We start from the raw sequence: 20,559 nt of genomic DNA, 5'->3' as shown, positions 1-20,559 counted from the left end.
AAGAGTTTGTAATCTATATCAGTGAAAAGAATACCCATACCACTGAAAATATAGGTTCTTCAGAGTTTTTAAAGTCATATATAAGGGGATTCAAATAACTAAAGCTAATTAACTTACATGCCAAACTTTTTTTTTTAATTCCCAATTATTTCGATAGTTATCTTCCCAAAATATATCACATACCTAATCTCATTTGAGTAATCTAACAAAATATGAAAATTAATAATTTCACCAATATCACCTAAAGCAAGTCTTCCAAACAGGCAATATAACTCACAAGATATATGTCTAATTCCAATTAGCCAATAGTAAAATTAAAAAAAAAAAAAAAGGCTTTAAAACTTTGTATTAAGTTTGGTTCTGCACACATATATTGTATCTAGGATATACTATAACATATTTAACATGTATAATACTGCTTGCCATCTGGGGAGGGGGTGGAGGGAGGGAAGGGAAAAGTCAGAACAGAAGTGAATGCAAGGGATAATGTGAAAAATTACCCATGCATATGTACTGTCAATAAAAAGTTATTATAAAAAATTTTTTAACTTTGTAATAAGAAGCTCTCAATTTATTTATTAGCAAGAAATAAAGGCATTTTATTTTCAAATTCTTTTCATGTATCTTTAAAATCCAATATCTTCCTCTGTCTTATATATATGATAAAAATCAAGACAAAAACACTGAATAGAAACAGAATCAATCTTCAATGTATCATACAAATGAAAATGGTGTGGATCAAAAGACTTATAAAAATAAGAATCATTTATGTTCTTCAAATGGAAATTCAATCTGACAGAAGAAAATAACCTTATAATGTCAAGATATGTTTAAGACATAAAGTGCTAATCAATTATCAATGCCAACTTTCTTTTAAATGTTTCAAATTTTAAAAGAAAGCTAGGAAAGAAAACTGCATCTCTCAAGTCATTTAGGAAAACAGCATAAAAGAGAACAGCATGAACTGAACATCCAATATTTACTCTAGACTTGGCTAAGTATTAAAATAAATGTTTAACATGTTACAATAAAAAAAAAAAAACTGAATTCAGTTTTGTTACTTATTGTTAATGATACTGTCACAAAACAATCCTTTAAGACAGCCATCATCCTTCAAAGTCTTTGCTTCTTAGAGTAAACTCTCCAGTTTTTTAGCCAGAATTCATGTCATGAGCTGGAGGCCCATTATCATACTGATTTATCTCCTTTAAAGACTGACCTGGAAGGGTGGGTTCTGACAACAAGCTATCTAGTCTAATCCTCCCCCCCGCCCCCAACCTATTTTACAAATGAGAAAACTGAGGCCCAGGGAAATGAGTGGCTTCCCCAAATTCACAAAAGTAGGAAGCAGTCAAAGGCAAAACTTCAACTTGGGTCCTTTGATTGCAGATAAGTGACCCTTCTCCCATAATACATTTTATCTCCTATTTTCCCCCAACTCTATAATCTTTAATCAAGTTTCTCTTAGCAAATTTTTCATATCTGGATATCACATTTTACGAAAGATATGGAGGTCAGTCTTTAAGGATGATGGCTGTCCTAAAGGATTGTTTTGTAAAAAAGGAATTAGATTTGTTTTTTTTCTAGAGGGCTAAAAGCAATACACATTACAAAGAGGAAAAATTAAGCTTAATGTTAGGGAAAAATAGAAACTGGGGTTTCTCTTTACTAAAACAGTCTTCAAGCAAAAACTCAACAGTCATTTTTTTTGAATATGTTATAATAGTAATTACTGTTTAGAAAAGACTAAATCAAATAGGGCTATATGAGATTCTATGATGTTAAAAGAAAAATAATCTGATTAAATTCTAACTGACACTAAGCTATGAATGAAAAATAGGCCCTTTGGAAGGTCTTTATGACCAAAGCAGAACTAGAGATCATTACTGATCACAAAATAGAAAATTTCGATTATACCAAACTGAAAAGTTTTTGTACAAACAAAACTAATGCAGACAAGATTAGAAGGGAAGCAATAAACTGGGAAAATATTTTTACAGTCAAAGGTTCTGATAAAGGCCTCATTTCCAAAATATATAGAGAATTAACTCTAATTTATAAAAAATCAAGCCATTCTCCAATTGAAAAATGGTCAAAGGATATGAACAGACAATTCTCAGATGAAGAAATTGAAACTATTTCTAGTCATATGAAAAGATGCTCCAAGTCATTATTAATCAGAGAAATGCAAATTAAGACAACTCTAAGATACCACTACACACCTGTCAGATTGGCTAAGATGACAGGAAAAAATAATGATGATTGTTGGAGGGGATGCGGGAAAACTGGGACATTGATGCATTGTTGGTGGAGTTGTGAACGGGTCCAACCATTTTGGAGAGTAGTTTGGAACTATGCTCAAAAAGTTATCAAACTGTGCATACCCTTTGATTCAGCAATGTTACTACTGGGATTATATCCCAAAGAGATTATAAAGAAGGGAAAGGGACCTGTATGTGCACGAATGTTTGTGGCAGCCCTTTTTGTAGTGGCTAGAAACTGGAAACTGAATGGATGTCCATCAGTTGGAGAATGGCTGAATAAATTGTGGTATATGAAAATTATGGAATATTACTGTTCTGTAAGAAATGACCAACAGGATGATTTCAGAAAGGCCTGGAGAGACTTACACGAACTGATGCTGAGTGAAATGAGCAGGACCAGGAGATCATTATATACTTCAACAACAATACTAGATGATGACCAGTTCTGATGGATCAGCCCATCCTCAGCAACGAGATCAACCAAATCATTTCTAATGGAGCAGTAATGAACTGAGCTAGCTAGCTACGCCCAGAAAAAAAACTCTGGGAGATGACTAAAAACCATTACATTAAATTCCCAATCCCTATATTTATACACACATGCATTTTTGATTTCCTTCACAAGCTAATTGTACAATAATTCAGAGTCTGATTCTTTTTGTACAGCAAAATAATGTTTTGGTCATGTATACTTATTGTGTATCTAAGTTATATTTTAATATATTTAACATCTACTGGTCATCCTGCCATCTAGGGGAGGGGCTGGGGGGGGGGGGTAAGAGGTGAAAAATTGGAACAAGAGGTTTGGCAATTGTTAATGCTGTAAAGTTACCCATGTATATATCCTGTAAATAAAAGGCTATTAAATAAAAAATAAAAAAATTAAAAAAAGAAAAAGAAAAATAGGCCCTTTAACAACCTTCTAAAAACTATTTTCATCTTTAAAATGATGGTGGTTAAGGATGAATTTCTATCAGGCACTATATAGAAACCATGAAATAGCATTAGTTACACAAATGAAAACAGTATAATTTTTACGTGACAAAAAGTCTTAGTTTTAGGATTGAGGGTAATATGGGGTAGGAACCAATTCTAGGAATTAGACAAATAAGATTTTGTGATCCCTACCTAGCTCTTTTCCCCACAAGAGAAAAATGACATAGTGATAAATTTCACTTTTTTTAATAATGCCACATCTTTATTCATAAACATTCTAAGTGTTAAGGTAGAAATACCATGAATCCCTACAGCACAATAAAGAAGTAGTCATCATTTCTTATAGTTAAAAAAAAAAAATTAAAAGGTTAATGTTTAAAAAAAAAAATTCATACCAAGAAATGTGGCACTACAGATTACACCAAATAAATATAGTTTTATTATATTCAGGAACATTTTAGAATTTTTTGAGAAAAATCCAAGGCACTACACTCAGCTTTAAGAAGAGGAGAGGAAAAGAAAAGGGTGAAAGACTCACTACAGGCTAACCAACACTGAACACTTTCATTACATTAAGATCTGTCTACCTACACAGAGACTTAATTCTTAGAGTGTTGAAAGCTGAATTCTGGAAAGTATTCAAATGTTACTAAAAAAGATAAATAGAAACAGGATAGCTGGCTCATGAATAGCAAACTTTTGTAGAAAAAAGAAACATTTTGCCAGTTCCTTCAGAATTATGGTTCCAGAAGCAGTAATTATAGTTCAGAATCTTTCTGAAAAGACTTATCCTAACTTAGCTCCATGAAATGAAATATTATGAAGCATAAATGTACAATAACCTAATATCTTTTTCATGCAAAAAAAGATGGATTACAGACTACTTTCAGATGTTAAAAACATACTTGTATTTAAGTGAACCAACATTTAGCTATATCTACATGAATTTTGATGGCAAAAAACCCACTTTCCTCTTTAATTTCAGAAAGATCATTTCATAATAATGTTTTTCATTTGGAAACAGTTGCACATTTAAGGTTCTTGAGCAAAAATATCCTTCCTCTTACCTTTCTTGTTAAAAGACTTTTGCGCCTCATTCCACAAGCTTCTAGTTGTAGGCGCCCTCTCAAAGCTAATTCAATTAACATACAGCCCCGTAATCCAGATGATATACAGTCATTCCAAAATGAAGTGTAGCCCTGTTTAAAAAAAAAAAAAAAAAAAAAAAAAAAAGAAAAAGAAAAGAAAAAAAAAGGTGGTGGTAAAATATCTAATTTTCTTTTACTTCAAAATCAAAACTGGTATGAGGATACAACAGTGTTTCTTGCAAAATGCTCTGTGTTCCCGGTCCTTACCAATCACACCTTCAACATTCCTACAAAATTATATCATGTTATATTAATACCTTAATATATCTCTATGAAAATACTGAGAAAGTAGCAAATTATTTATCTAAATTTAATTCCCTTATATTCTTTTAAGTAGAGATGAAAATTAGCTTTACCAAATAGATTTAACATACCACAGAGGGAAAGTTTTCTCTCCCCTACATAGTATCACAAATATTTATTGTGACCCAAAATTCTAATTTCGAAATATTCTATTCTTTTTCCTTTACAAATCATAATTGCCCCAGAATTTCAAATATTTTGACAAATATTGAAATCAATATAGTCAGGAAAATTGTAACAAAAGTATGTATAAGTCACAAAAAAGTAAAAGCAATTTAAAATAGAAAAGGGGAAACATGAGAAGTACTCAAATACTCATATCTGTAGGTAAAGGCATGGAACATGGCAATGGCAAATCTGTTTATTAGGCATACATGCATATCCAAAAGGATGTAACTTTTATCACTATCAGAGAATTCTCAACTACACAAGAGATTAAAGGTTATCAAAAAAAGACAATTTCAATTATATAAATTTAAATTTTCTGCATAAACAAAACCAATGCAACTATAAGATGCAGCAAAGGATGGGAAATCCTGGCATTTGTTTATTTCTAAAGCAAGACTGATAACCAAAATATATAATGGAATTTAAACACATACATGACATACATTTAAACACATAAAGTCACATACATGACTAATATCCATGGATAAGTGGTCAAACAAAAGAGGCGAAGCAAGCTTTAAAAGTACTATAATTAATTACCCCATTATAGACTGATCAAAATTATGTTCACAAAAAAAAAAAGACCAAACTGAGATTTCTTCTCACTAACAAAATTAATAAAAATGACACATGCCAGAAATAATAAATATTAGTGAGGCAGTCAACAGATAGATAAATTGGGGCAAATAAGTGGTGTAGGCATGGAACAGTGGTCCCGGATTGCAGGGGACCCGAGTTCAAATATGACCCCAAACACCTAATAACTGTGGGACTCTGGGCAAGTGAATTAACTCTAATTGCATCTCTCTCCCACCTCACCCCTTCTCCCCGCCCACTCAAAGGATAGATAAATTAATGTTACTGATGAATCTGTGAAATGGTCTATTCTGGACTATTTCTGGAAACTTGTTCTGGAAAACAAATGGGAAAAAAATCACTTCAGTGTTAAAACTACTGAGAATATAGCCTTAAAAAGTCAAAGAAAGACTTAAGAGCAATATAAACTTTTTTTTCCTTAATTTTCAAGGAAAGATTGTATTCAAACATGCACTATTTTATGTCTACAAATTTTATTCACTGCAGAAACGTAACAAAAATAAGAGGCTTACTATTAAGACATTGTAATGATTTAGTATTAAAGCATTTCTGTTAAATTAAAAGAGGACACTATCTGGATATGAGTCTATGACCGTGAAATCCTAGCAAAAAAGAATAATCACATACAAATTCTTTGACACTATAAAAAGAGCTATTATAAATATTTTTGTACAAATAGGTCTTTTCCCTCTTTCTTCTGCCCTCTTTGATATACACAATTATATAGCCCTTTGATCGTAGTCTCAAAATGCTTTCCAGAATACCAAGATCAGTCCCACTAACAGTAAATAAGTATCCCAATTTTTCCATATCCCCTCCAACATTTATAATTTCCTTTTCTGTTATATTAGCCATCTTGATAGGTATGAGATGGCACCTCAGTTGTTTTAATTTATATTTCTCTAATAAATACTGATTTAGAGCATTTTTCATAACTCTAGATAGCTTTGATTTCTTCATCTGAAAACTATCTGTTTATATTCTTTGATCATTTATCAAATGAAGAATGTCTAACTAAATTTTAACAAATCATTTTACAAAATTTCTTGTGCTATTTTATGGATAAGATAAAAGACACATGAACTAGACAATAATATAATTCAATAAATTAGGAACTATTGGAAGAGTCAGACACAAAGAGTCGTCATTAATGATTAGTTAAAATGTCAATTTGAAGATGTCTCAGGCAATGTTTCAGTAATCCATACTTGGCTCTTTGTTATTTACCAGTTGTTATATGAATTAAGGCACAATGGATAACAGAGTCAGGATCCAATAACATAAAATTTAATAGGACCCAAAGAAGCTACAGTGAAATGACTTTATTATGAACTCATTTTTAAATTTATGAAATCATTTTTTCTCTCTCATTAGAATGGGATTTCCTTGAGGGAAGGATTTGTTTTTTGTCATTTTTTTTAATATCTCCAGCATTTAGCAGTATAGAGCACAAAGTGGTTACTTAATAAAAGCTTGCTCATTCTGTGTAAGTCAGTGTCCTAAGCAACACACTAAGACAGTTACAGAGAAAATGCTGACCAACATTTGTAGACAAAGTTCTCTCCTTAAAAAGTTTCCCTATGCCAATGAAATAAGTCTCAATCCCCTAAATTTATTACCAAAGGCAAAAAGAGAAATGCAAGGGATAAAAAAATAGTTGGAATAAATTAAGTCCAAAAATGATTCCAAATTTTAGGTTATTTAACAATTCTTACTTTCTCTAAACAAAGTTTTATCTCTGTGTTGCCTTGTGCCTAATCTGATTAATATTTTATAATTAAATAAATGTCACTGACAAATTTGCAAATAATACCATACTTAAATAAAAACTAAGTATGATATTATTCGCAAATTTGTCAGTGATATGTAAAGAATGATAGGTTACATATACTTTAACATATTTAACATTTATTGGTCTACCTGCCATCTTGGGGAAGAGGTGGGAAGAAGGAGGGGAAAAGTTGGAGCAGAAGGTTTTGCAAGGGTCATTGCTGAAAAATTACCCATGCATATATCTTGTAAATAAAAAGCTATTAAAAAAAAAAATAATAGGTTAGGTTATAAGGATGGCTAAACTCTTAACAAAATTATGTTTAAAATAGTATAATTTCAAGTTTTTCACTTAAATAGCTCAGGTAACAAATAAAAAGATTTAGTTATCTAAAAGTAGCAAATATTTGCCTGCTTGTCAATTCAATTCAATAAATATTTATTAATGGTTTATGTACTACAGGCTAATTTCTGAAGTTATAAAGATGAAAAGAGAATATAATCACAGAAATGGAATTTGAAAATACCTTTAAGAAAATTGTATTAAAAGATATATTGTATCTAGAAGTAACAACCCCATTATAATATACATTAATCAAACAACTAAAAGAGTATGAGATGTTCTAAGTACCATTATTTTAGATAGGATAGTGATAACCTGGAAGTGATCAGAAAAATTAGATCTGAATCTATATAATATGGGAAGACTAAATGACAGAACTGAGAATGTTTATTAGAGAAAAGAAAAATTTAAAGGGAATATTATTTTTTATTTTGCTTATTTTTTTTACTGGTTTGATTTGGTTTTTCTTGTGCAGCACAATAATTGTATAAATATGTATGCATACATTAGATTTAACACACATTTCTACCATGTTTAACATATATTGATTACTTGCCATGTAGGGGAGGACCTGGGAGAAAGGAGGGAAATTGGAAGTCAAGGTTTTATAAGGGTTAATGTTGAAAAATTGTCCATGCATATGTTTTGAAAAATAAAAAGCTTTAATTTAAAAAAAGATGAATGTTGAAAATGATTTATATATATATTTGGAAAATAAAATACTATTAAAAAAAAAGTGAATATACTTGCTATTTTTTCTAAAGTTAGAATGGTGGCAGGTGATAGAAAATCCAGTCAGATATATGTAGATTTGTTATGAGGATTTTTTTTTTCTTTTGTTTATTGTTCAGTGGGATAGAAGAGAATACAAATACATGTAAAATAAATAAAAGAAAAAAATGGCCTCCTTTATTAAGATTCTGTTAGTGTATCATACAGGAGTATTTTGTTCTTACTCAAAGAAATCTCATACTGATAGCATATTTTTAAATAGTAATTCCTTCAAACAACTTTAATCTCCAAAGGTACAATAACATGTAAGCTCTCAGAAACTAATTTTATGTTTTCAATTTATTTTTTCCTAATATAGTTAATAAAAGTGAGATTCAATTGTATTCTAAATTAAGCAGATTAGCAGCAAACATGTATGGAGAAGAGAGATACAGCATTAACTATCAAACTATTATAATTTAATTCAAGTGTTTAACAATTTGACTCATCTGTAGTAGTAGGATTTTGAAGCAAATTCCCAATGGGATTTGGTGATAGTTTTGTTAAATGAAAAAGAAAACAAATCCAAAAGTTATTTACGGAAAACTTGTTTTTAGTAGGAAAAATTATGCAAATGTTTTTAAAAACAAACTGAAGTCCTGAGAGTCAGGTTTTGGGGAGGAGGTATGTGTGTGAATGTGTGTTTTAATTTCTCAAACCTTTGATCATTCTGTTTCTCTTATCCCCAAAATAATCCTACCCATCCTTCTATGACATAGTTTTCCAGATCTTTTCCTAACTGCTTATTTCTACAAACACAACTGGTAACATGACTTAATACTCTTTGCTTAAACAAAGGACAACAGACTGTACTTTTAAGTCTTCCCCTCTTCCAATCCATTTTACCCAATCCAAGAAAAACTGTTTGATCACACCACTATAACCAATAACTGTTCTAATCCGCCTCCAATCATCAAGGAGAATTTAGTATGACTTAAGGCTTTCTTACCATCATTCATTGCTCAAACCAATATACCCTACAAAATAAATTTCATCCCATGACTATTCCTCCCTAATTATTTTGCAACTTAAACTTTCTATTCCAATCAAGCAAAACTAATCAATATCCTCTGCAAGACTTTTCAGCTATCAACTCTTTGTCACCTTCCACCTTCTCCGGAACGCTCCAGTTGTTTCTATACCAAGACACATCCAAGTGTACCATGGTTAATATTGGGTAGAGAACATAGAGGCCTTGGAGTCCAAACCACTCAGTTCACCAGAGGGGTCAATGGATTTACCTGAGGTTACACAGGGAGCAAGTTGCTAGCTAAGTATTCAAACTTAGATCCTGTGACTACAAAGCTAGTCCTCTTTCCACTGCACCAACTTGCCTTCCTTATGTTCTCAGTAGGCTACCATTCCTACAAATCCACTTTCTACAGCATGAATAAATATGCTTATATATTGATCAATTTACTAGAAGTAATGTTTAAATTTAAAAAAAAGTACTTTTCAAAAGTAGAAAAAATAAAATTCATTTGGAGGAAGGAAAGATCTAAATCCTAAAGAAGGTAAAGGAAATATTGGAACAAGAGGTTTGGCAATTGTTAATGCTGTAAAGTTACCCATGTATATATCCTGTAAATTAAAGGCTATTAAATAAAAAAAAATAAAATTAAAAAAAAAAAAAAAAAAAAGAAGGTAAAGGAAATAAAGGGGGAAATTTTTCCAGACTTCAATTACATTATAAAGCAATAATCATGAAAACTACCTGATACTGATAGGTTAAAAAAAATCAATGGAACTAACTAAAAAAGACTCAAAAATCCATCTTAGCTTTCAAAAAATTTTTTTCTTTCTACACCTTTTTCAGGTACAGATAAATAACCTAAGGACATAAACAAAAACTACTTTAAGAAACACTGCTCCAGGTAATATTAAGAACCTTCTGGAAAACAACTTCGAATTATATGAAAAAAAGGATTAAGATATCCATCTCATACCCTGTGACAGAGATTTCACTACTAGACATATCCCAAGGAAATCAATGACAAAAAGAAACATCCCCTACACTCCAAAAGAGTTTACACCAACACTTTTTGTAGTAGCAAAGAATTGGGAACATAGATTCACATGCTAAGTCGTGTATATAAAATAATGGCAAATTACCGAAACATAAGAAACAATGATCATGATGAATACAAGGAAAATAGAAATAGATAAACCGTGAGGGAGCAGAATTAGGGAAACAATATATACAATCCCCCTCTTCTTTAATCTTCAATCTCTTCCTATCAACTGGTTCTATCCTTACTATCTATCCCAAATTTCCTATATCCTTCACTAGCGCAGACTACTTCCTCAAGGTTTCATCCTATATGTATCCAAGACTTTTAGGAGGATGTCTATCCCAAGCACATGAAGATTTCCCTTAAGGGAATGGACAGATGAGAACAATTTGTTCCAACAGTCATGAAGGTAGGCCCTATGGAACCTTTAGAACCTTGTCATACTTTGAAGACACCAAGTTCATCCATTTCATTCCAGGCTACTGCCAGTCATTTTATCTTCCCATTGTACTTTGATGACTCAGGAAGACTGTGAAACTGACAACTTTTGCAACTCTATCTGACTTAAATGCAATTCACACACAAGTCAAGGAATCACTCTATAGCACTGAAAGGGATGCAAAGAAATACATAGAACTTTTAATTTAAAAAGATTTTAAGTAAAACACAAATAGAAAAGAGGGCCATTAATCTATATATAATGATCACTGCAAGTTGCATATTTTCTAAATTTTAAAATGTAAATTTTAAAATTTTTGCTTTCATTTATTTTGTTAAATATTTACCAATTATAATTTTATCTGGTGTGGGCTGCCCTCTAGAGTGTATTAGACAGTTGCCTAATTTGACAAAATAGTATAAAAGATGGAAAGTAGGAGAAAAAGACGAAGTGCAGAAACCATTAGAACAGAAATAATCTACTTATCATCTTGATGAGGAAGACTATTCTGTTAATAATACCTTGTACATAAACCAGAAAATATTTGATCGTGCTGCCTGGAGGAGCAAAAAGAGAAAAGGAAAAAGTTTATATGGGTTATCGAATAAATTTTTAAAAGGAGGAAAAACGATAAGGATCTTGATTCTGGTCCATAATTCATAAGAAAGCAGCCTATGTTACTCTGTACCCTGGTTATAAACTCTTTCACAGAAGATACCTCATAGTCAAATAAAACAGCATTTGTCTGTATTTCAAGGTTAAAAAGTCACTTTAATAATTCCAGTATAAAGATTTTTTTAAAAATGTAAACAAAGGTCTATTATGAGATTTAAAATGGTAAGCAAGAACCTGTGCTTTTCTGTAATTTAATCTGTTAACAACCTCATCACACATTTTCTTCCAGATTTCCATTAATTCAATAAAAATTTCTTAAGCATGCCTTCCTTCTCTGGTCCTTGGTCCAAAATTTAAACTTATAGGCATTCTCTACCATCTTGATTCCGCCCTCCAAAATTTAAAACACACAATAACAACAAAATCCACCAACCCAGAATCAATACCAAAACACATGTTATTCTAGAACTTATAATTAAGGTGGAATTTATTCACAATTTTTCAACTACATCTGTGTCTCACCATAACTGCTGATTACATACTCTTAGCAGAAAATCTTGGCAAATAATCTTACTAAAATTCAATAGTCCAATCAGTATATGTCTCATATTCATGTGAACAAGAATTGTAGAATTGTAGAGGCCACAAATTATAGATGATCTCCAACTTCTCCACAGAGGTGAGAGATAATAGATATGGAACAATGAACAAAACACTGGGCTTTCTCAATATAGTAACTAGATCTGTTAAATTTATCTTCCCCTTTATTCTTCTTCTTCTTTTTTTTGAGGGGGGCTGAGGTAATTGGGGTTAAGTGACTTGCCCAGGATCACACAGCTAGGAAATGTTACGTGTCTGAGGCCAGATTTGAACTCAGGTCCTCTTGACTTCAGGGCTAGTCCTCTATCCACTGTGCTACCTACCTGCCTCTTCCCCTTTATTCTTAAAAAAAGATCGTTCTCCCAAGAAGAAACAGGGAAGAATATATTGGAAATGTAAATGATATAGAAACAAAATGTTGCAAAAATACATAATTTATATAATAATTATATGATATATAATTATATATTATAATACAATAAATATAAATGTTATATAATAAATATATATACACATATGCATATATTTAAAATACAGATAGCTATTGTTTACCTACCTACTCATCCTTTTATGACTGCATATAATACTCTAAAGATGTAGAGATCAAAAAGGACTAAAATTCATAACCTCAAAATTTCATTTCAGTAAGGAGTTTTGTCTCTAATAAATCTATACTAACTACCATGAACAGCAGTAGAACAAAGTATAAGGAATGAATTATTTTACAGCCAATTATTCTATTTAAGCCAATATGGTCCTTGGTCATGAGATAGTCATATGCATCCAGTTTGGCTACAGCAATTTATAAGTGGCCCAAATCATATACTACATATGATCTCAGGTTCATCTTCTATGCATCTTTTGATTCAGAAGCCAAAAGAAGAAACAGCTAGAAGAAAAGTTAGAGAATCCAGGATCCTGTATTATTAAAAATTGTTATTATAAACTGTGCTAAAAGAACCTCCTAAGAGGTCATCCACTTTATACATTTTACATCTTAAAATGAGTGTGTCTGCTATGTCTGGGCTTGGGTAGTTTTTTGTCAGCTAATTTTTAAGGTATCCATTATAATGGGATTGGATGAGTAGTATTATGGGCATTCAGAGCACACTGTTTATATAAGGTTTTCAAGCAAGCAAACTACAGAATCGAGAGCACAATTAGTCTTGCAGCTTTTATTATCTTTACTTCAAAGAGAGGGCAAAGAGAGAGGAGTTAACTTGGTGTTATTTACAGCTTGGAGACTGAAGCTCAGGTTCTATCAAACAGGGGAGGAGGACCATTCTTGGATAGATCCGGGCTATAAGGAAGGCATAACTGCAGGACACGAGATTGTCCTTCATAATTCTATTGGTGGTTTTTGGACAGGGATGATGTCAAAGAAGCACCTGGATACTGTTTTTCTTTTCTATCTTTCATTGGAATGTGAAGGGGAGTCAGAGCTTCAAGGTTTAAAGCTTTCTTTGTAAACTTTTAAACTCAATTTTCCCAAGTCTAATTGCACAAATGAAAAAAAGGGAGAGGGAATGTGTAGACTGCTATCCAGGGCCTAACAATGGCAAGAATTCACAATAGCCTTCCTCTTTGGTAAAAGGTAGGTAGGTGTGTGTGTGTGTGTGTAGAAATATATATATATATATATAAAATTCCCTAGTGGAACTCACTATTAACCAGGAGAAAGGAAATACTCAATAGGACTATGCCGTTGACTGGCAGGTTAAATCTATGGAAGAGTTTAGTACCCTAAAAAAGTTAGTTGGCCATAAGCAGGAGAAAGACACCATGAGGCATGGGGATTGGGGGGAAGGAGAGGAAAAAATGCCATGATGATCTAACCCAAAAGGGATTTAGCAAAGGTGGATCATGGGCAGATTTATAGAGGAAATTTAACCTTAGGGGTTTGACATCTGATTGGATATTGCAAGGTGGGGGTTACCTAAGACTTCGCCAGGGATTAGGCCTGTATGGTTTAACTGATCCCCATCATTGCCATTCCCTGCTCTCCTCAGAAAGCAATCTTATCAGTACTTTAGGCTTATATATACCAATGTTTTATGGTAGCAAAAAACTAAAAATTAAATAGATAACCAATGATTGGGACATGGTCAGACTAATCATGATACATTGAAAATGTAAATACTGCTAAAGAAACAGCAAAAAGCAAAACAATGAATAATAAAACATGAAAAGAGTTATATAAATTGATGCATACTGAAATAAAGTGAACTAGGAAAACAATATACACAATAATAAAGTAAATTAGAAGAACAACAAAACAATCTAAAGTGAATGTTATGAAATCATAATGTGACTAGGTGTGGCTACACCAGACTACAAGGACCATTCTTTTCTGATGCTGAAATTTTTTTCCTTCTCTTCATCTTAGTTTTTGCTACATGGCATGGTCCTCTGGGAAGGGATATAAGGAGAGATTCAAGGGGTATGTAAGTGACACAAAATAAAAGTATCAATTAAAATCTATTTTAAAATTTTAACAACTTTGGTCTGCAGTTAAAATATTAGCAGGAGGTCTAACTTCATTAGTGTTAACTATATTATAGTATGCCTTACTAAATATGCTTAATTTCAAGACTAAGGTGACAATACAGGTCCATAAATAATTTTCAACCAGGTCAATTGTGCATTGCCACTATCCCTTTTTTCTATAGTTTTTGTGAACTTCCAATACTAATAATGTTATTAGTTCCTACCAAGGTTCTAACTCATCTAAGATCAGTCATGTGCAGCTATCATCCCTTTATCTACTATCAATTATCTTTATTTCCCAACTCCCCCCCAAAACTAGCAGTTTATAAGTTACTAAAAACTGATTTTTAAACCTTTAATTCATTATATGTGATACTTTAAAAAATAAAATTATCACTTAAAGTCTGATTATTTTTAAGTATATTTAGTTTCAAAGCATATGAGTCTTTAAAAAATACAAGCTATAACTGAAATATAATAAGATTAATCCTACAAGCCACATGAAATTTCACTATTTTATAGTGAGAGTACAACATCAAACCTAGATCATTTTTTTGGATTAAAAGCTGGAGGGGAAATACTAATGCTTTAATAAATGCTTTTCTAAATAATAGAATTATTCCCACTTTTGATGTTTTAGTAAGATGATTGGCTTTTAATAAGTCACAATGAAATTCTCTTTATACTTCTAGCACAAAAATAAACTAAAATAAGGGGGGGAAGGGGTAAAGAGGACCACACCAAAAAATTAGCAGCCATCTAGCTCAGTCAGTAGTCTCCAAAAAGAAAATGATATATTTGCAAAGCCTTTAGCAGTGCTTTATATATAAAAGCTATTATATATATATATATATATATTCTACTATATAAATACTATTCCATTCCCCCTTCCCTTTCTAAATGGGAAAAAGAATCAGGAGGTCCCAGTCTGCCCCAAGAAATGTGACCTCATGGTCACATGACCTTTATTCTGCTAGTCAACTGTCTCCAACCAAATCATAACTATTCTTATTTCCCACCATTCCTCCAAATGCAAAACCAGGTAATGAATGGTTTCCAAAAGGCAGTTATATTTCAGAGGCATCAAAGTGCTCTGGCATACTATGGATAAAAAACAGTACTTGGAATAAAGAAGACCTGGATTTAAAACCAGACTCAAATTCTTACTAGAATAGGGTGACTTGTGAGCAGGTCATTCAACCTCTGTACTTCAATTTCTATATCTGTAAAATGGAATAAAAAACCAGTATGGTCTCTTCCAGGTTTAAATCTAAACCTAAAATAGTATTAGAAACCCACACCAACAACTGCACAGATCCCACCTATCTACCCATCCCATCCAACCCCCTTTTGACATGTAAGGTATTCTGGAAGGCTGTCTTTCACTCTAATAAAGTGAAAGATAATTAAGTGACTTGAAATAGAATCAATACCTAGCTCCGTCCTCCATAAAGGTGAGGCTAATTGAGGCATATCAAACTCAAATAGAAACTTGAACCACTAATCTGTACATAGGCATCCCTGGAGGCTGCATTGTTGACTTCATTCTAAAATGTAATGTTACCAATTTTTTTTTTTTAATTCATTCATTTTTATTTCCCATTTACATGTTAATCTGGTTTGGGCTGTACTCAGGAGTGCAAACCAGGTATCTGACACCTCCAGGCTAATTCTTTTCCCTAATTCTTTTCCTCATCACAGAAAGACCACTGCTCACTCTTCTTAAAAAAAGTTTTTATCAACATCTCTTAGCTAGCACAGTACCTGGCACATAGTAGCCAATACTTATTAAGATACATAAATATGTACAATTGAATTTATAGTTATTTAATTTAAATACATGAACAATCAATTTTCCAGTTAAACCCCCACCCACCCCACACCCATGTCTACTAATTGGCTGTTTTTAACTATGTATTCTCATGTACTTTTCATTTTACATGGTGTGCTTTCTAAGCCTCATTTCTCAATATCTTTGGTTCTAGTCATCTAGCTAATTCTGAATCCATGTTTCAATACAATCATTCAATTTACCTATTTCCATTTGTGAAAAGATCGTTAAAAGGCTTGCTAAAACTAAGTACATATGTCATATTCATGGCAATCTATGAATCCAGTAACTATTTTATAGTATAGGGGAAAATTAGACTGATATCATCAAAATTAACTATGCTTACCTTCCACACAATTATAATCTCTAAGAGCAGATGCAAATCTTTCCTCTAATTATGACTAGTGTCTACATCAGCAAACTATCTTAGATAGTCACAGCCAGTAAAGTGTAGCATAGTGGAAACACATGGGATTTATGAGTGTAGGAATCTTGGATGTGAATTACTGCTTATATGATTCTAGGCAAGTCACAGAAACTCTCTTTGATTCAATTTCTTATATATGAAATTAAAGGATTAGACTTGATCTTTAGGGTCCCTTTGGGTTCTAAATCCAATTACTTTGATCATTCCAATTATACCGAATGCATTTCAGTTTTTAAAAAGGAGTAAACAGTTTAAATTACTTGGAGAATGAGTTTATCACTGAAAAAATACTGAACTGTCTAAACTTCAAAATAACTATTAAATTAAATCAAATGAGAGGCTTAGGCATAAATTATTTTCAGGGAAAATAAGAATACAGAGAAAGCCAAAGGGTTTAATCCTTCACAAACTGAAAATATACCAATGCAATTTCTCACCAGGTCATCTTAAAACGTAATCACCACAATCCCACTATCTGGGGTCAGTCAGTCCAAAAAAGTTCTATTCAAAAGGTTCTTAGCACTAACCCCATAAACATCTCACCTGGAGAGCTCACCAACTGTCATGAGTTTCAGTTTTCTTCATAAAGATAACCGATTCTCAGATCAATTTATCTAGTCCTAGTCGGTCTCCTGAGCTCTTTTCTAACCAACTGTCTAATAAATAGTTCAAAATGGATGGCTGATAATAATCTCCAAAGCAGACCTCATCATTCTCTCTAAACCCTGCCATCTGAATTTCCTGCTGTCAAGAAATCCTTTCTGATACCTAAATTCCTCAGTTTAACTAACCCTTACATATCCAGTCAGTTATCAAATTTTGTCCATCTTTCTTATCATACATGTACCATCTCTCTACTCAATAATCACAACAATCATTCAGGCTTTCATCATCTCTCACCTGGACTAATGAAGTATCCTTCTAATTAGAAATCCTGCTTCAAGTCTCTCCCCACTTCAATAGATTCCATTCAGATGCCAAAGTAATAAATTCTAATAGGTCCCCTCTTAAATAAAAGATCAATTATAGAATCCTGTTTGGTATTTAAAGCTCTTCACAACCTGACCCCTTCCCACCTTTCCAATTTTCTTAGAAACTACTCCTACATACTAGAGGAACCAGCCAGTAGTGACTTACTACTTGCTGTTACTAACAATGGCCACTCTATTTCCAGCCTCAATCTCTAAGTGTTCTCCCTCCTCTTTTCTGCCAGAGAATTCCTGGCTTCTGTCAAGACTCAGTTTGAATACCATTTCCTCCAGAAAGCCTATCCTCCATCTCCCTCCTCTCTTCCCAGAATCTTCCCTTGCAAACAACTTTAGTACAAGACTGCATTTACAATATTATGACACTTCTGAAACAGATAAAAGAACAGGCATTACAGTCACTTATATCTGGAGACTGAAAAAAAAAAAAAACTGAATTTAACTTAGTCAAAGACACATCACTGATTTATAGAACGAAGACTAAGCAAATGAATAGAAGGCACTGCAACACAGTAGACCAAATGCTATACTGTTAAATTTAAGGGTTGTTTTTTTAATTTTCCCAAACACCAGTATTCTAAAAGAATAGCAACATTTGGCGAGAAAACCAAAAAACCTAACAGAGTATTACCTAACTGGGATAAAGGAAGGTTAAATTAGGCTAGAAAACTAAAATCTCTCACAGTACAGCAATTCTATGTGTTCATGAATGTTGAATAACTTTAAACAAAGACTAAAATTTACTAACTTCTTTTGAGTTTCCAGTACTATAATTAGTGCCAATACTATTCTGATATGTATGCACTGTCCTGACAAAGAGATACGTCTATTTAATTTTCCTGCTGACCAAAATGTCATCAACAATACATGCAATTTCTTTATAAAAAAAAAAAAAAGAGCTCCATTCATAAGAAAAATTAGAGAAGCTGGTTTCTAAATGCTGTTCTGGCACATTTTTCTATTTAAAATCTTATATTAGAAGGGCACATCAAACATTCTAAAAGCATTTCTTTTTTAATACAATATGGGTTTTTAAGTCTTGCAACTTTATAAACTATTTTACCACGAGATTAAATGACAACTCTCACAATCAGCTCTCCTACAAGAATATAAAACCCTACAAAAAACATTGGGGTCAAAAAGTCGCCTGGATTCTTTCTCTATTTATCTCTTCCCACCGTCAAAAATCAATCCATCAGCTAATATAGAAAAAGTGCAGAAAACTTCCGGGATAAGCTTTTTAACCAAGGATACAAATAATGACTTGGGGAGGGGAGGAGATTGCAAAGGACTCTTGATATTTTTAAACGGCCACTCACATTACTTCCTGATGTCTTCCGTACAGAGGCTCCATAAAAACTTTTATCTAACCTTTGAAATCTCCTAACTTTTTCTAATCCAAGTTTAAGACAAACAAGAAGTGTGGCTTTTTCTTCCCACGACAAGGAAGCTATGGATGATTTTTGCGGGGGTGGCTGGGCTAACAGAATGTAAGAGACGAGTTCGGGAGGGTGGCGGGATTAGCAGGACCACTCCAATTTCAAGGACAATCTCAAATGTAACATGGTCGGTAGCCCGCGGTGGTGCTACAGTGGAAGATGTAAGTGATGTTGCGGAAACGGGCACTATGAAGCAGGTTTCTCGGGCTAAGAAAACGCTGTTACTTAGGGGAATGGAAAGAAATGTTAAGCCATATGTTGGAGAGTGGTCGGTGGAACGCTCTCTCTCCCGCGTCAGGTCCCGGGGCAAAAGAGGGGTAGTTGCCCTCCGAGCCGCCCTCCGACTCCCGAGCCCGCTCACTCGCTGCCCCTCCCCAAGGACAGCCAGGTGAGGGGATGCCCCCAGCCCGGGCCCGGCAGCCGCGAGGCCAGGCGCCGGGACACGTCCCGCGGGGCCGCCCCTCCCTCCGCGCCGGAGCCGGGGCCGGGCCGCTACCTCTCGGTCCTTGAGGCCCAGCAGCAGCACCTCCTCCATCAGGGTCAGCCGGGTTTCCTTGGAGTCGCCCTTGTCGTCGTCGTCCTGCTCGTCCCGGCGGCTCTGCTCAGCGTCGTCGCCGCCGCCTCCCCCTCCGCCGCCGGCCGCCCGCTCCTTGTCGGCGGCGCTGCGCGAGGCCTCGGTGCGGCGCTGCACCAGGCCCGAGCTGCGCTGGGTCAGCGAGGTCATGACTGCGGCCGGGGCCGCGGAGGTCGGAGGCAGCGGCGGAGCTGAGGGGCAGGACGCGGCGCGAGCGAGGGCCGCCTCGCCTTCGCTCTCCGCTAGTCCGCGATGGCCCCCACGGGCGCCGCTTCAAGCGCTGAGGCGATGTCCGTCTGCGCCGGCGCCGGCAGGAGTCATGGAGGATGGGGCTCGGGGCAGCTCGCTCGGCGGCCGGGCGGGCAGGGAAGGGGCTCCTGCTCGCGGGGGCGGCGGCCGTGACGGGCGCGCTGAGGTGGAAGCGGCGGCGGCGGCGGCGACTTTCTCCAATATGGCGGCGCGGGCTGATGTCACCGGAGGATGTGGCAGAGTCCGCCGGGGCGGGGGGGAGGGACCGGAAGAGGCGAAAAGGGACGGGGGTGGGGGTAGGGAAGGAGGGGCGGTGAGAGTCCCGGGAGGGGGTGGGCGGGGGTCGGCCCGCTCTGTCTCCGCCCTGCCGCCTCGCACCGCTCCCGCCCCGGGCTTCTTTACCAAACCCTGAGCCACCTCCCCTATCTCCTGACTGCCTCCAGGGTCCTCCCACGGGTTCTCGCCCGGCTTTCCCCCTCCGGCCGTGCGCTGGAAAAGGGAGCTGGGCTTTCCGAGAACAGTCCCTAGGCAAATCCAGCCGGCGCCCCTCCCCCGCCGCCCTTCGAGGGAGTGGAGCTGGAGGTCGGAGGACCCCGGAAG

General features: G+C 34.9%; 1 protein-coding gene across 2 annotated transcripts in view; it reads right to left on the bottom strand.

Moving 5' to 3' along the window:
- Positions 1–19,950, bottom strand: part of GOLPH3 (golgi phosphoprotein 3) — a 40,826-nt gene extending 20,876 nt beyond the window's left edge. Inside the window, exons 1-2 of one of the 2 annotated variants that reach the window (XM_031945884.1) lie at positions 19,633–19,950; positions 4,268–4,399 (exon numbers count right to left, since the gene is read on the bottom strand). In XM_031945884.1, the coding sequence (XP_031801744.1) occupies positions 4,268–4,399; positions 19,633–19,860 (360 nt within the window). In that variant the 5' untranslated portion in view covers positions 19,861–19,950. The remainder of the gene's footprint in view (positions 1–4,267; positions 4,400–19,632) is intronic. The other variant, XM_031945885.1, reaches the window with a different exon arrangement.
- Positions 19,951–20,559: the final 609 nt, after the last annotated feature.

This window comes from Sarcophilus harrisii, chromosome 1 (assembly GCF_902635505.1).
Source record: "Sarcophilus harrisii chromosome 1, mSarHar1.11, whole genome shotgun sequence".
Taxonomy (NCBI): Eukaryota; Metazoa; Chordata; class Mammalia; order Dasyuromorphia; family Dasyuridae; genus Sarcophilus; species Sarcophilus harrisii.
Note: the sequence above shows the minus strand (reverse complement) of the source record. Positions and strands in the feature narration are given on the sequence as shown.